Source organism: Protomyctophum bolini (genome assembly GCF_963924005.1).
Source record: "Protomyctophum bolini genome assembly, chromosome: 13".
In the NCBI taxonomy this organism is placed as follows: domain Eukaryota; kingdom Metazoa; phylum Chordata; class Actinopteri; order Myctophiformes; family Myctophidae; genus Protomyctophum; species Protomyctophum bolini.
The window spans coordinates 44,027,472-44,045,389 of NC_137874.1; the positions used below are offsets into that span (position 1 = coordinate 44,027,472).

The window sequence follows — 17,918 nt, forward strand, 5'->3', positions numbered from 1 at the left end:
TAAAGTGTTAGTTGTTGATTTGGTCTTGTTTCTAAAGTTTAGTTGTTTATTTGGTCTTGTTTCTAAAGTGTTAGTTGTTGATTTGGTCTTGTTTCTAAAGTTTAGTTGTTGATTTGGTCTTGTTTCTAAAGTGTAGTTGTTTTTTCTGAGAGTCTAAATCAGTGGTTCCCAAACTTTTGGGAACTTTTTGGACCCCAAATATGACACTATAATTAGCCCACAGACCCCCATTAGAAAATACATGCCAGGGACAAGATTTTTACGGCTCTAGCAGTGATTTCCTCAACCCGTTTAATTTCATGGACCCCCAGTCTGACATGCATTAGTCTACGGACCCCCATTTAATGGAATTTCTATCTCTGGGACCCCAATTTATATTGTAAAATCAATGTTCATTTAACTCGAAACTATAATTTAGCTGGGGACCCCCTGGAACTCCCTCAAGGGCCCCTGGGGGTCCCCGGACCCCACTTTAAGAACCACTGGAATAAATAATGGTCCTTGAAAAGGCCCTTACGTTTCCACAGACCTGCTTTGCTTACTTATATTCCTCTCACACAGACGACGTGGCAACCCTAGTGTTGTGTGTGTGTCTGTCAGTTAGCATCAGGTGGCTAACAGTCTGTGCTAGCTGCTCCTTCTACAAACATACTGTCTTCAGAATGAGGAAGACATTCATCTAAAAACACACACTTTATAGAAACCACAACACAGACAGACGCTAAAAGACTCAGAGACCTAAAGGAGTGCAACACTTTGGACTTTATTTTCATGGTTTTTGGACAAACTGGACACAAACAGAGAGACAAGATAGCATTATAACACAGCTAGCACTGTTTCACTGTGTGTGTGTATGTATGCTAGGCTATAGGCTAGGCTAGCTCTGTTACACTGTGTGTGTATGTAGGCTAGGCTAGGCTAGGCTAGCTCAACCCTTAACGTCATGGGGAGTGACGTTTCGGTTTAAAATAACATTTCTTTTAGACTTCATCGCTGTCGGTTTGGGTGGATTTATTCATTAAAACGTCTGGACCCACACGCACGGGGCGCGTGCATGTGCACACACATGCATGTATAGTGCTGTGTGTGACTGTGTGTGTGTTAGCAGGTTCGCTAACCGCCACTGGTTTGATTTAAATCAGAGTTTATTATAGTTTGTATTATTTTCGTTATTAAGGATCTATAAAAGTGTGTTTTCGTCGTCATGGACGAGGAGGACGTGAGTTCTGATACCGAGGAGTTCTACGATGCTCCAGAAGACGTCCACTTCAGTCCCTCACCTAAAGGGTGAGAACAGTATTTATATTATAATGTTAACACTTCAGTCCTTCACCTAAAGGGTGAGAAATGAGAATAATATTTATATTATTATAATAACACTTCAGTCCCTCACCTAAAGGTCTGCTAAATGCCTAAATTGTAAATTGTAAATTGGGTGAGAACTAATAATATGTATTAATATTTATATTATAATGTTAACACTTCACTCCTCCTGAAGGGTAAGAATGATGTGTTATTTATGTCTGACGTCACTCCTTCTCCTGAAGTGTAATAATGTTGTATGATATTTAATGTTCAGAGGAGGACATCAGCTGTTGATTCATGTGATCTGTTTATGATGTCTGTCTGTCTGACAAACTGTCTGTCTGTCTGTCTGTCTGTCTGTCTGTCTAACAAACTGTCTGTCTGTCTGACAATTAATCTGTCTGTCTGTCTGTCTGTCTGTCTGTCTGTCTGTCTGTCTGTCTGTCTGTCTTTCGGTTTAACAAACTGTCTGTCTGTCTGTCACCAATGTGTCTGTCTTAGTGACTTTTCATCAAATCAAAACTAACCTTTGTGTGTGTGTGTGTGTGTGTGTGTGTGTGTGTGTGTGTGCACGTGCACATGTCACCAATTTGTCTTGCTTAGTGGTTTTAATCTAATCTAACTGTTTGTGTGCGTATGCACGTGCGCGTGTCCTTGCGTGTGTGTGTGCTTGCGCGTGCACGTGTGTGTGTGTGTGTGTGTGTGTGTGTGTGTGTGTGTGTGTGTGCGTGTACGTGTGTGTGTGTGTGCGCGCGTGTGTTTGTTAAATGGGTTAAGCGTCGTACGAAGCCAACTCTTGTCGTGACAAATCATGACAACACACACAATATTTTGGACCAAACAAATAATTACAAAGAAGAAAAACAACAAAGAAAGTGTCGTAACCTAGTGCCGTTTTCTTTCTACTTTATAATTCTTTGTTCGGCCCGAAAAATTGTGTGCGTTGTCATCATTTGTCACGACAAGAGTTGGCTTCGTGCGACGCTTAAAAGGTCTTTAAATAAATACGTTTTGAAATGCCTATTGGAAAAATGCATTGGGATTCATTTCCTGGGCCACTCGTCGTTCTGAAAGGGGGCGGGACTGCGACGCTCTATATACTGTACTGATATAGACCTAATTGATTTTGTTAAATCTTTTTGAATAGGAATGTTTTCAGAAACCTTATAGGTTAGGTTTTAGCCTACTAAACCCATTCTGTACGGGAACCCCTTTGGGTGTTTTTTTTAACTAAGCATCATGTTATACTTTAGCTATTGAAAAATAGCAGATCTACAAGCTCGTAGCGCGCCACCGAGTGGCGCGCTACAAGCTTGTAGGTCTGCTATTTTTGAAAAATCGTAAAAAAATTGTGGCACAAATCTTTGAATATATATATATTCTTTCAGAGCGAACCTTTTTTTTATTTCGACGTCAGGCCCAACGTCCTGGACTCAGGGCAACAGCCCGGCTGTAAACGATCTGAAATCCCTTCGTTTTGGAGAGTTTTCTAGTAATAGTACAACATAAACATTACAGAGACTTTTATAGTTGTTACTGTACAACACTTTAAAACACTTGCACACATTGCCTAAAATAGCTCTTATCTGCGCCGCCCCATCCATCCAGTTATCCAGTCATTTTTGGGGCTCTTGACATGACATAGTTTGAGAACCACTGATATAGAAACATAGAGATTTGAGTTAAAAACGTTGTGTGTGTTCAAAGATTTTGCTCCACATTTTCCCGATTCTTTTTCAAAAATAGCAGATCTACAAGCTCGTAGCGCGGCTGCGCGGCACGTCTCGGTGCCGCGCTACGAGCTTGTAGATCTGCAAACTATAGTTGAACTATTCAAAAAATGTTTTGCAAAGAAGTTTAGGAATAAGGGGTTTAGCGGTGACAAATGGAGCCCTATGACTAAAACTAAATTTGCTGCCAAAAACAATACTTTCAGTGTGTGTGTGTGTGTGTGTGTTTGTGTGTGCACACTGTGCGCGTGCACAGTGTGTAAAGTGAGTGCCACCGTACTGAAGTCACATGTTGTTTATGATGTGAGAACACACAGGTCAATATTTGTGCACGCTTCGCTTCTCTGTCGGTAGGAGGGAGAGAGCCTAGTCAGCGCTGTGTGTGTGTTTGTGTGTGCACGCGTGCGACGTGTGTGTGTGTGTGTGTGTGTGTGTGTGTGTGTGTCATGGTGAAAGTGACCTTGCTTGCTACAGTTCAGTTGAAGTGTTTCCAGAGCTCTACCTGAACACTAAATTAAATGTCTCTAAATGTCTCCAAATGGCCAGCAGTCAGTGCCAGTCGGTCACCATTAAAGTCACCTTTTATTTTTTTGCAAAAAAGAAAAGATGTTAATGACGTTTAGAGGATCTAGAACCCTTTCCTTGGGGGTCTTTATGTGTGTAATAATGTGTGGTTTAGATATCTTACATTTTAGCAGTGAGCCCAGTGTCTCTGACGTCTCTTCCGCCGTAGTCTGAAAACCCACCTTTTCATGGCCCATAGCACCCCTCAGACCCACCTTTTCAGACCCACCTTTTCATGGCCCATAGCACCCCTCAGACCCACCTTTTCAGACCCACCTTTTCATGGCCCATAGCACCCCTTAGACCCACCTTTTCAGACCCACCTTTTCATGGCCCATAGCAACCCTTAGATAGCACTTTTATTTTTACTTAGATAGCATTTGATACAGACTTATAGCATGTTATGTGGACAGCACTATAATTGCATTGTATGTAGTCATAGCACGTCATAGTACATAATGTATAGGATAGTATAGTTTATATGTATAGTTTTCATGATATAGATATTCCACTGTTACGTTCTTAGCTTACGCATGTTTCATGATACATGCTTTTTATATACATGTGATGTATTCCCATGCTTTTTTTTGTGGTTCTTGCTTAATGTAAGTCACACATAAAGACCCTCAGGAAAGTGTTCTAAACCACACATTATTACACACAAAGACCCCCGGGAAAGTGTTCTAAATCTTCTAAACGTCATTAACATATTTATTTTTGCAAAAAGGCTGAGGTTTCCCTTTAAGACTTACATCCACCTTCACTAGGCGTTGGCCGGCCGCCAGCTTGGCAGCGTAGAAGAAGAATTAGCTTAATTAGGCTAATTAAATGTTTCAACGTTGCATTTATTTTACCCCGATGTCAGCGACTCTACTGTACGTATATACCGCCAGAGGGGCGGGGCTACAGCAATGCCCGATGACGTCACAAAGTGGAGCTTTTCTTTTTTTTTTAATATATATTTTGTTATCCCACGATTTTGTAACCCATTTTTCACCCCTGTGTCAATCATCTAATGTGATCCTGGGCTCTACACACCCTCCGCCAACCTAGTCCCCATATATGGGGGACAAGGGGAGACCAACCTAGTCCCCATATATGGGGGACAAGGGGAGACCAACCTAGTCCCCATATATGGGGGACATGGGGAGACCAACCTAGTCCCCATATATGGGGGACAAGGGGAGACCAACCTAGTCCCCATATATGGGGGACAAGGGGAGACCTACCTAGTCCACATATATGGGGGACAAGGGGAGACCAACCTAGTCCCCATATATGGGGGACAAGGGGAGACCAACCTAGTCCCCATATATGGGGGACAAGGGGAGAGCAACGGACTTGAACTCATGCTTCCTTCATGCCTGAGTGTCCAAGTTGCTCCTTTACACCTGACAGGGGGGAGTTTCCCTGGTTGGACGTAGCGCGTGGAAGGAACACGTTATTCCAACCAGTTCCTTTCCCCTCCATCAGGCGCCCCGGCTGGCCAGGGGGAGGCAGTATAGAGACCAGTTCCTTTCCCCTCCATCAGGCGCCCCGGCTGGCCAGGGGGAGGCAGTATAGAGACCAGTTCCTTTCCCCTCCATCAGGCGCCCCGGCTGGCCAGGGGGAGGCAGTATAGAGACCAGTTCCTTTCCCCTCCATCAGGCGCCCCGGCTGGCCAGGGGGAGGCAGTTTAGAGACCAGGATTACTGCATGTTTTTTTGTGAGGGTACCTACCCTAGTAGAGTGGAGCTTTTCTATGTCCATCTTTTAGTGTACGTTGTTGTTCAACACAAACAACACATACATGGATGGAGAATGCTACGTCATTCTCTGAGCAAAGAGACAGTGTGTCTGTTTTACGTCATGATGATTTAAATGGTAAACGGTGCATTTAGATAGCGCCTTTATCCAAGGCACTTTACATAGATTGTGCATCAATTCACCCATTCACACACACACACACACACACACACACACACACATTCATACACCGATGGCGGCAGAAACCATGCAAGTCACTAGCCAGCACATCAGGAGAAATTTGGGGTTCAGTGTCTTGCTCAAGGACACAATGACTCTGTATGTTGGTGATGTACGATGATAAGAGCGCCCCTCACTTCACAGGGGTGTTATTTTTGTTTGTTTTAAAAACGCCATTGACAATAAAGATAAATGAATGTTTGTTTTACATCACCAAATCGGCACGAGTTAGACCTTAATACATTAGCGCCCCTCACTTCACACGGGTCACGGGTGTGATTTCTTTTTTTTATGATACAAGGAAAGGAATTAAATTGTTCATGTCAAACGTGTTCTAAACTGTTTGTTTTCTCTCTTGTCTTTTTCCTTTTTTCCAGGTCACCTGCAAAGTTTGTCATTCCATGCAGTCAGCTGACTCAGGTGCGTTGATTAGATAGCAGTGTGTTGAACAAAGAACAGAACAATATCATCTACTGAGACCCGGACTCCAGATTCTACCAATGTCTTCTAAATACTGACCGTTTTCTGAAAAAAACCCCCCCCTCTTTTTCTATGTCAGTAGTTCTAAAAATATTTCACGGAAATCAAGGACCGCCAGAATTATTATTCTATAATTATTATTATAGTTCTGAATATATGTAGTTCCAGGGACCCCCCAGATGCAAAGATTTGAGTCGCTCTGAGAGAATATATATCCAAAGATTTGCGCCACATTTTCACGATTTTTCAAGAAATAGCACAATCTACAAGCTTGTAGATCTGCTTTTTTTTCAACAGAAGTGAACCTTTCAAGGCTGTTTTCTCAACGCGCTGTTTCTCTGCAAGACATTATACTCTATAAGCCATATCTCCAAAACCGGAGGGTCAAACTGAACAACCAATATGTCAATTTGAAGCTATGATTCCCTACTTTCACGTGACATTAAAGAAAAGACTTATCCACGGCTACGAAACGGGTACATTTGAGCTTGTAGATCTGCTACTTTTTTATGCTTTTTGAATTTGAATCCTGACGAGTAACGTTTTGCGAACATGCTATGAGGTTTCCACTAGGACTTGATTGATTTTGAATAATTTAATTGCAGAAACAATAACGCGGTTAAAACACATTCTTTATTAATTAATTTCAATGCCTCAAAATTAATTAATTAATAACATTTTTTTAAATCGAGTACCCAGCCCTATAGTTTCCACTCCAGACCAGGATCCAACTCAACCAGATCTCCCAGCAATATTTGATATTTAGATATTGATAGATTAAGCCCCTGTGGTGGTTCTGCTAGTTGAAACATATTATTGTCACACCAGCTGACTCTCACATTTCTCTACGGTTCCGTCCTGAAGGAACATGACCCTGGTGAACCCAGGGTGTTTTACAGAACTGTGACTCAGCCAGAAGCAGACAGACTGGTTTAACGTTTGTTGACTAATGGGGAAAAAACCAGCCTACAGTCTTTTAACCTATAGATGAAAACATTGTACTGAAGGAATGCTGAGGCACTCGCAACTGTGTTTATGCTTTGAAGACATTTTTTGTCACTGCTAAACCCCTTATCCCTGAACTTCTTTGCCTTTTTTTTCTTTTTTTTAATAATTTTGCTAAACATTTTTGAATTGTTAAAATGTGACCAGATTTGACTGAGAGACTTCCATCGCGCAAATTACAGCTTTTTTACCAGAGGAGAAAAACTTATTTTTATTTTTATTTTTTCAAAATTAGTTAATAGCCCAGGCAGACTCGTCACATACTAGAGCATGTCAGAGCTGAAATCGACATGTAAATATGAAATAAATGCCCAAACATGTAGCTAGGTGTAATGTTAGAGACCACAGAAGACATGTAAATATGAAATAAATGCCCAAACATGTAGCTAGGTGTAATGTTAGAGACCACAGAAGACATGTAAATATGAAATAAATGCCCAAACATGTAGCTAGGTGTAATGTTAGAGACCACAGAAGACATGTAAATATGAAATAAATGCCCAAACATGTAGCTAGGTGTAATGTTAGAGTCCACAGAAGACATGTAAATATGAAATAAATGCCCAAACATGTAGCTAGGTGTAATGTTAGAGACCACAGAAGACATGTAAATATGAAATAAATGCCCAAACATGTAGCTATAGGTGTAATGTTTGAGTCCACAGAAGTGAACCTTTTCAAGCCTGTTTTCTCAACTCGCTGTTTTCTGCAAGACATTACTCTATACGCCATATCTCCAAAACTGGTGGGTCAAACTGAACAACCAAATACGTAAATTTGAAGCTATGATTCCCTGCTTTCATATGACATGAAAAAAACGAAAATTCAAAAAAATCCAATGGCAGTCCCTCAGTCAAATTTAGTCACAAATGGTAGTAAAAAAAGGCAAAGACGTTTAGGGATAAGGGGGACTCTGAGCCCTCAGTCTCAGAGTCTCTGACTTGCTTGTCTTTGTTGTGATGGTCGGACAAGAAGTGTGATTGTAAATGTGAAGCCTGTGTGGTTCCGTCTACCTCCAACCACAACAACGAGAATAATACCTCGTTACGTTGAATTTGACATGGATAGCAAACTATTAAAGGGCCACTTCACCCCTTTTGCAACCAGATTAAAACTTTCCTGGGGTTTTTATGTGGGTATTTTGTGTTTTTTAGATATTTTAGTATTTCAAAGTGTCCATGATGTCATGAACACTCGGCTCACTTACTTCCTGGACTACATGTTGTCTCAGTAAGACAGCCCCTCCCCCTATCCACAAGGAGGAGCAGTGCACCAAACATTATGGGAATTGTAGTCAAGGAAGGAAGTGAGCCCAGTGTCCATGACATCATGGACACTTTGAAATAGTAAAATATCTACATTCACATATTACCCACATAAAAAACCCCAGGAAAGTGGGGTGTCCCTAATAATAATAATAAGTAATGTTGGAACTAAAACCATAAGAAAACCAAGAGAGAAGAATCGTTTTATTTCCACAAAAACAAGACTCATTGTGACCTCATTGTGACCCCACCGTATGACCTAATGACCTCATGTTGACCTCTGACCCCTCAGAAATGTGTGAGTCCAGCAGCAGAGGCTGCGGTCGGACCTGCAGCTCCGTCCGACGCTCCTCATCCTGACGACTCGCTCCAGGTGGGTCTGGTCTACCTTTATTTTATTTATGTATTTATTGACGGGGACAAAGCTCATTAAAGAACAACTTTAGTTTCTTTCAACCAAGGTTCATGTTTTAGGTTATTATTAGAGAAAGTAAAAGATGAGTGTTAAATTTTCTTCATTTGCTGCTTTCTTTCATTTTAGGGATTTTAGCGGTTTTTGACAGGGGGGCGGGGGCATTCGAGCATGGGGCTAAATATGTATTTTTTTACAAAATATTATGGCGATTTATTATTTTATTATTTATTATAGTCCTACTAGACCCCAATAAATTACATCTAGCCACAAAAGATCACAGGATCTACTGAATGTGAAGGTAGCCTACTGGGGGAAGCCACACTGTGTATAGGCTCAATATGTCAGTTTGACACATTCAGTAGATCTCGTGATCTTTTGTGGCCAGATGTCATTTCTTGGGGTCTAGTAGGACTATAGTAAATAATAAAAAAAATAATCGCTATAACATTTTGTAAAGAAATACATATTTAGCCCCATGCTCGAATGCCCCCGCCCCCTGTCAAAAACAGCTAAAATACCTAAAACGAAAGAAAGCAGCAAATGAAGAAAAATTCATCTTTTACTTTCTCTAATAACCTAAAACGTGAACCGTGGTTGAAAAAAACCGAAAGTTGTCCTTTAATCAACATCAGTTTTCACATCAATGTAAACGGGCCAGAGTTAGCCATTTTTTTTGGCAAAGCGAGCAGGCCGGCAGTGGAAGACCTTAAAGGCGCAGTGAAACGGAAATGGTGAACAACATGAAAATGGTGTTTCCACATGAAACACCGGTCTGAAGTTTCTGAACCAATCAGAGTGTCGCATCCCTTCAGGCGATGGGACGGTAGCTAGGGACGGTGGCTAATGCTATGCGCAACAGCGTGGTGTTGTTTGTTTATAAATCAGACGGTCGCCCAGCACAACCAGTTTACTGTTATGTGGCTTATTTCTACCCTATAATGTTTTCAGAAACATATTTTAGCGTGATGATTAAGTTGAAACCGAGTAATACACTGTCTGAATGTTATCTTGAATGGAAATAAAAACGGAGTAATCTGTAATCAGAAGCAGCTGTGTTGCATGGATGCGCAGACATGGGGAATTAAACATGTGAGCTTCATTTGTATTGGCTTTTATCGATGTGTATCTCTACACGTCATCACGCAGCACGTTTTCGTTTTAATAAATAAATAATACAATCGTTTTTATGGACCTTTGATATAAAAACACACAGAAATGAGAATTTTCCCATTTTTTTGGCATCCATTGTTAGGTATGCCCATATGATGACCACGGATATGGTCTAGAAGTGTGAAAAACGTATTTTTCATTTCACTGCGCCTTTAACTAAATGCATTTGAAATTCAATACAAAGGGTACTTTTCACGATTCCAATTCAAAAATAGCAAACACGCCAGACATTAGCCAGATATTATCCCTTACATAAAGGAGGTGAATTATCTCCCTACAACGACCACCTAGCCAGACATTATCCCTTACATAAAGGAGGTGAATTATCTCCCTACAACGACCACCTAGCCAGACATTATCCCTTACATAAAGGAGGTGAATTATCTCCCTACAACGACCAGCTAGCCAGACATTATCCCTTACATAAAGGAGGTGAATTATCTCCCTACAACGACCAGCTAGCCAGACATTATCCCTTACATAAAGGAGGTGAATTATCTCCCTACAACGACCACCTAGCCAGACATTATCCCTTACATAAAGGAGGTGAATTATCTCCCTACAACGACCACCTAGCCAGACATTATCCCTTACATAAAGGAGGTGAATTATCTCCCTACAACGACCACCTAGCCAGACATTATCCCTTACATAAAGGAGGTTAATTATCTCCCTACAACGACCACCAAGCCAGACATTATCCCTTACATAAAGGAGGTGAATTATCTCCCTACAACGACCACCTAGCCAGACATTATCCCTTACATAAAGGAGGTGAATTATCTCCCTACAACGACCACCTAGCCAGACATTATCCCTTACATAAAGGAGGTGAATTATCTCCCTACAACGACCACCTAGCCAGACATTATCCCTTACATAAAGGAGGTGAATTATCTCCCTACAACGACCACCTAGTCAGACATTATCCCTTACATAAAGGAGGTGAATTATCTCCCTACAACGACCACCTAGCCAGACATTATCCCTTACATAAAGGAGGTGAATTATCTCCCTACAACGACCACCTAGCCAGACATTATCCCTTACATAAAGGAGGTGAATTATCTCCCTACAACGACCACCTAGCCAGACATTATCCCTTACATAAAGGAGGTGAATTATCTCTTAACCCTTCATGTTCTCTCTCTCCAGATCATCGACAGCATCATCCAGGAGAGCCAGAAAGGGGGCGGGGACGACGAGGAGGAGGGGGGCGTGGCCCAGCTGTTGGAACAGCTCACCGTGGAGGCGGGGCCAAAGCACCGCGGCCACGCCCACCACCACCACCACCAGCACAGTGAAGCCCCGCCCCCACGTGTTCCCATAGAGCCCGCGCCCACGCCGCCCCCTGCTGGCGAACACGGTAAATGTTTTATAATGTATACAACCCGCTCTGGTGTTTTAAGCATTACGTTATACATACTGTATACAACCCGCTCTGGTGTTTTAAGCATTACGTTATACATACTGTATACAACCCGCTCTGGTGTTTTAAGCATTACGTTATACATACTGTATACAACCCGCTCTGGTGTTTTAAGCATTACGTTATACATACTGTATACAACCCGCTCTGGTGTTTTAAGCATTACGTTATACATACTGTATACAACCCGCTCTGGTGTTTTAAGCATTACGTTATACATACTGTATACAACCCGCTCTGGTGTTTTAAGCATTACGTTATACTTATATAGAAGATTTTAAAAAATAAAAAAATTAAGAATAAAAAAAATAAAAATATATTTTTGCTAAAAAAACATTAACAAAAGAGAACAAAAAAAACTTAAAGGAAAAAAAAGCTCTGTGTGTTTGTGTGTGTGTTTGTGTTTGTGTGTGATTGTGTGTGTTTGGGTGTGTTTGTGTGTGTTTGTGTGTGTGTCAGATTGCCACAACAGCTGCGTTCGCTTCCCGCGTTCACGTGTCTTATATATATATATATATATAGATTCTATATACTGTCTTTACCTCTACCTTTGTACCTGCTCTAACCCGTCTACAGACGGTCTGGTGGACGGCTCAGACGCAGCCACGCAGAAACAGCTTAACGGAGCACAGGAACCCTCGGACCACCCCCACCCCGTGGTGGTCCAGCCCCCCGACATCACCAGCACCCTGGGGGGGTCGTCCAGGGGTCTGCCCCCCAGCGAGGAGACCCAGACGAGGTCCGCCGATCTCTTACAGCAGGTAGGCGGAGCGAGTGTAAAATCATTTGTCATTGCGACGGCATCAAAGTCCGCGAAAATACATTTTAGTCGACTGTAGATCTGAGTAGGTTGTGACATGGCAACACCCCGAGCGGGGGGGGGGGGGGGGGGGGGGGCATTTAGGACCATTAAATCGGAAGCACATTTCGAGACGCACCAGGAGCCATCTTGGATGTTGCTAGAAGTAGCTAGATGTAGCCAAAAACACTCCCGAGGTGATTGACAACAACGGGAAAGTTGCCCAACAGGCGCTCCCAGCCTGTGGAGCGGTGCTCCCAGCCTGTGGAGCGATGCTCCCAGCCCGTGGAGCGGCGCTCCCAGCCTGTGGAGCGGCGCTCCCAGCCCGTGGAGCGGCGCTCCCAGCCTGTGGAGCGGCGCTCCCAGCCCGTGGAGCGGCGCTCCCAGCCCGTGGAGCGGCGCTCCCAGCCCGTGGAGCGGCGCTCCCAGCCTGTGGAGCGGCGCTCCCAGCCCGTGGAGCGGCGCTCCCAGCCTGTGGAGCGGCGCTCCCAGCCCGTGGAGCGGCGCTCCCAGCCCGTGGAGCGGCGCTCCCAGCCCGTGGAGCGGCGCTCCCAGCCCGTGGAGCGGCGCTCCCAGCCCGTGGAGCGGCGCTCCCAGCCCGTGGAGCGGTGCTCCCAGCCCGTGGAGCGGTGCTCCCAGCCCGTGGAGCGGTGCTCCCAGCCCGTGGAGCGGTGCTCCCAGCCCGTGGAGCGGCGCTCCCAGCCCGTGGAGCGGCGCTCCCAGCCCGTGGAGCGGCGCTCCCAGCCTGTGGAGCGGCGCTCCCAGCCTGTGGAGCGGCGCTCCCAGCCTGTGGAGCGGTGCTCCCAGCCTGTGGAGCGGCGCTCCCTCCCAGCCTGTAGAGCGGTGCTCCCAGCCTGTGGAGCGGCGCTCCCAGCCTGTGGAGCGGCGCTCCCAGCCTGTGGAGCGGTGCTCCCAGCCTGTGGAGCGGTGCTCCCAGCCTGTGGAGCGGTGCTCCCAGCCTGTGGAGCGGTGCTCCCAGCCCGTGGAGCGGTGCTCCCAGCCCGTGGAGTAACTCAAATCTTTGCTTCTGAGAGGTCCCTGGAACAACATATTTTCAGATGGGTGGTCGGTGGCCAATTACAGATAATAATTTCTGGGGGTCCTTGACATGAAATAGTTTGAGCACCACTGAGCCATAGAAACATAGGTTAGTCTAATTGATTAGACAGAGCACTAACGAGCACCGAACAGGTTTGACACTTTCATGGCCCAATCAGTCAACTCGATCAACTCACAGCCAGCCAATCAGAAGTTAAAGGGATCAATTACAAAGTGATTAGTTGCATCGTTAACCCTTTGCCCCTCCCCCACCAGGTTCCCCGCCTGTCGGACCCGCCCTGCGCAGACGAAGACGAAGACGAAGACGAAGACGGGACGTCCTCGGGTCCGACCAAGCCCCCCCGACACTTCCCCCTGGAGTCAGACGACAGGTTAGGCCTGTCTCACAATGATTACAATTTACAATTTAGGCATTTAGCAGACGCTCTTAATCCAGAGCGACTTACATTAAGCAAGAACAAAAGCATGGGAATACATCACATAAAAACATTCATCATGAAACATGCGTAAGCTAAGAAAGTAACAGTGGAATATCTATATAATGAAATTTATACGTATAAACTTTACATATATACTACTATGCTATACATATGTACTATGGCGTGCTATGACTATATACAATGCAATTCTAGTGCTGTCTACATAACATGCTATAAGTCTGTTTCAAATGCTATCTAATGACATCATCATCGCCCTAATCGCCCTAATCGCTTATACATTTTTGTATAATCGTTTCCACGTCTGAGAAACGTCATTAAAGGACCACTTCACCACTTTTCAACCTATCTTCATATAATAGGTCCTCACTAATAATCATGAAAAAATGGCGCAATTATTTTCTACTCGGTCTGTGTCTCATATAGGAGGGCTGTGGGCAGTTCAGAAACCGTCTTCCAGTGACATCATTAGGCAGATATGTTTTTAAACAAGATATTTTTTTACAAAAAAAATTAGATTTTCATTATCGTGAAAATGATGGCTTCGCAGGGTTCATGACTAGAAAGCCTGCAGTTTCTATAAACTTGTATTCCCCATCGATGATGTTACTGGAAGACGGTTTCTGAACTGCCCACAGCCCTCCTATGAGACACAGACTGAGTAGAAAGAAATTGCGCCATTTTTTCCATGATTATAAGTGAGGACCTATTATATGAAGATAGGTTGTGAAGTGGTCCTTTAAGATTTTGATAATCTTTTTGCTTCATTCCAGCGCCTACAGCCCAGACGCCCCTATGCCCCCCCTCCTTCGCCACCTCATCACGGAGGCGGAGCCGGACATCGTGGCGAGCACCAAGAAGACTCCGCCCACGCGCCCGCCCCCTCCGGGAGGCGGAGCCCCGCCCCCCAGGCCGCCTCCCCCTCCCTCCTGGCGGACGCTCTCCGCCAAGAAGTCACATGACTCCATGAGGCTGACCGGACTGACGGACGGTACGCACACACACGCACACACACACACAAACACACACATGCTGCACGATTAACTCTATGATTGCGGCTAGCTGTTAGCATAAACCCCAGTTCCCAGTGCCAGCATACGCATCCACTATAACCCATTCTGACCTGAGATCAGATTCTATAAATGTCTTCTACATCCTGACAGTTTTCTATGTCAGTCGTTCTTCGATTTTTTTCACTTCACAGGGGTGTGATTTTTATTATTATTACAGTAGTAGTATTTCATACGGTATATAGTATGTACATGTCGCTATAGGCCTTATTTTGTGAATATTTAGTTGTTCAGGTCCATGCCTTCCCTAAAGTTCTCTCTGGTGGGCGCATGCTGCATTCAATAAACAATTACTGACAAACTGTACATGGGATCAACATGTACTGTTTTCCTCCTAAAAGTAGACATTCAGGGCTTTCATTCGGTGTATAGGATATTATTTGTGTTCATTTTTATATCTGTTTTTTAAGTGGTGCAACCACTTCTACATCCAGCTTTGTCCGTGTACCTGCCTGTGTGTGTGTGTACCTGTGTCTATGAGCCTGAGTAGTTACTTATTTATACCAGAAGGGGGCGCCAGAAACAGAGAGAGGGGTAGTGCTGTGTCTCTAATGAGAGAGAGAGAGAGAGAGAGAGAGAGAGAGAGAGAGAGAGAGGGGGGGGGGGGGGGGGGGGGGATTGCACCACTTGGTTCACACAGGTGTGATTTTTTAATTGAGTTAGGTTTTCTTTTGATGTATGCGGTGTGATTCTCGCTATAAGAGAACGTTTTGCCGTGGGCCCCGAAAACGTCCGTTCGCTCAATGTTAATCTCTTAGCACAGCCTAAGACTGCCTTGCAGAATAGCCTAGCAGCAAGTGAGTTAAAGGCGCAGTGAAACGGAAATGGTGAACAACATGAAAATGGTGTTTCCACATGAAACACCGGTCTGAAGTTTCTGAACCAATCGGAGTGTCGCATCCCTTCAGGCGATGGGACGGTAGCTAGGGACGGTAGCTATGCTATGCGCTACAGCGTGGTATGTGTTTGTTTACAAATCAGACGGTCGCCCAGCACAACCAGTTTACTGTTATGTGGCTTATTTCTACCCTATAATGTTTTCAGAAACATATTTTAGCGTGATGATTAAGTTTTCGTTTTAATAAATAAATAATACAATCGTTTTTATGGACCTTTGATATAAAAACACACAGAAATGAGAATTTTCCCATTTTTTTGGCATCCATTGTTAGGTATGCCCATATGATGACCACGGATATGGTCTAAAAGTGTGAAAAACGTCTTTTTCATTTCACTGCACCTTTAAACTCGTTGTACTTTGGTCCTCCGACCACCAGATGGCGGTGTGGAGTCCCTGGAGGCTCCGTCGGGCCTGCTCTCTCCCACCAGCACGGTGCGGAGCATCACCAAGGAGCTGCAGCACTCGCTGGACCTCGCTAGCGCCACCAGCGGGGAGAAGATGGTCACTGCACAGGTCAGTCAGTGCTCTGTTCTGCACCAGTGGTGACTTCGTCGATTAACCCATTCTGACCCGAGATCAGATTCATACGAGGTTTTCCACTGGACACACACTGGTCTGATTAACCCATTCTGACCTGAGATCAGATTCTAAAAATGTCAGTCGTTCTTCGATTTTTCAAAAATAGCAGACCTACAAGCTCGTAGCGCGCCACTCGGTGGCGCGCTACGAGCTTGTAGATCTGCTATTTTTCAATAGCTAAAGCACAACATGATGCTAACACCAAAATGGGTTAAAACTTTGGCGAAAAATGTCCCGTCGACGACTACCTTTCCAAACTAAAATGGAAACTAAATGAAAACTTTAAGCCATGACGACTAAAACTATAAGACTAAATAATACTGGCGATTTCGTCGACAAATAAACATGTCAGGAAGGGACTAGTGGTCGAGGGATCCAGTGTCAAGTCATTCTACACTACGCGTGGCGAGACTTGTAGATCGGCTATTTTCAGCAGTTGCAAAATCAGTCATTACGACTATGACAAAAAATATGTTTTTGTGTGTGAGTGTGCGTGTGTGTGTGTGTCTGTGTGTGTGTCTGTGTGTGTGCGCGCCTGTGTGCGTGTGTGTGTGTGTCCTTGCGCGTGTTTGTGTGTGTGCGCGCCTGTGTGTCCGTGTGTGTGTGTGTGTGTGTGCGTGCGTGCGTGCGCGCCCTTCAGGAGAGCGAGGGGGAGGACCAGGGCTCGGCAGACGGAGGAGCAGACACGCCCGGGTCTCAGAGACCGCGCTCCGACTCTGGCAGAGAGCTGACTGACGAGGTACTGACACACCTGTTATCACTGACGAGGTGAGGTACTGACACACCTGTTATCACTGACGAGGTACTGACACCTGTTATCACTGACGAGGTACTGACACACCTGTTATCACTGACCTCTACATGGAATTAGGTATGACACATCTTGGCCGATATCGATACCCAATATCATTAATTGCGGTTATGGCCGATAACCGATATTACCGATGTGTCTGTGTGACCTCCTGACCCCTCTGTGACCCCTCCCCAGGAGATCCTGGCCAGTGTGATGATCAAGAACCTGGACACGGGGGAGGAGATCCCTCTGATCCAGGCCGAGGAGAAGCTCCCCTCTGGGATCAACCCTCTGACCCTTCACATCATGAGGAGGACCAAGGAGTATATCACGTAGGTTATGACCCCTAACCCCTAACCTCTAACCTCTGACCCCTAACCTCAACCCTCTGACCCTTCACATCATGAGGAGGACCAAGGAGTATATCACGTAGGTTATGACCCCTAACCCCTAACCTCTAACCTCTGACCCCTAACCTCAACCCTCTGACCCTTCACATCATGAGGAGGACCAAGGAGTATATCACGTAGGTTATGACCCCTAACCCCTAACCTCTAACCTCTGACCCCTAACCTCTGACCCTTCACATCATGAGGAGGACCAAGGAGTACATCACGTAGGTTATGACCCCTAACCCCTAGCCCTAGCCCCTAACCCCTAACCCCACCCCCTACCCCTACCCTATGTATTTTATTTTGAAGGAACGATGCAGCTCAGTCAGATGTGTTTTATTTTGAAGGAACAATGCAGGTCAGTCAGATGTATTTTATTTTGAAGGAACGATGCAGCTCAGTCAGATGTATTTTATTTTGAAGGAACAATGCAGCTCAGTGAGATGTGTTTTATTTTGAAGGAACGATGCAGCTCAGTCAGATGTATTTTATTTTGAAGGAACGATGCAGCTCAGTGAGATGCATTTTATTTTGAAGGAACGATGCAGCTCAGTCAGATG

The 17,918-nt window shown here is 44.7% G+C and overlaps 1 protein-coding gene across 1 annotated transcript in view; it reads left to right on the top strand.

Annotated features, from left to right (window-relative positions):
• Positions 1-654: 654 nt before the first annotated feature.
• Positions 655-17,918, top strand: part of wdr44 (WD repeat domain 44) — a gene marked incomplete at its 3' end in the record, with an annotated part of 46,953 nt that continues 29,689 nt past the window's right edge. Inside the window, 10 exon segments of the mRNA XM_080781242.1 lie at positions 655-1,287; positions 5,942-5,984; positions 8,607-8,687; positions 11,055-11,265; positions 11,905-12,089; positions 13,442-13,557; positions 14,397-14,614; positions 15,971-16,107; positions 16,814-16,912; positions 17,162-17,298. Coding sequence (XP_080637368.1) covers positions 1,205-1,287; positions 5,942-5,984; positions 8,607-8,687; positions 11,055-11,265; positions 11,905-12,089; positions 13,442-13,557; positions 14,397-14,614; positions 15,971-16,107; positions 16,814-16,912; positions 17,162-17,298 — 1,310 coding nt within the window. The 5' untranslated portion in view covers positions 655-1,204.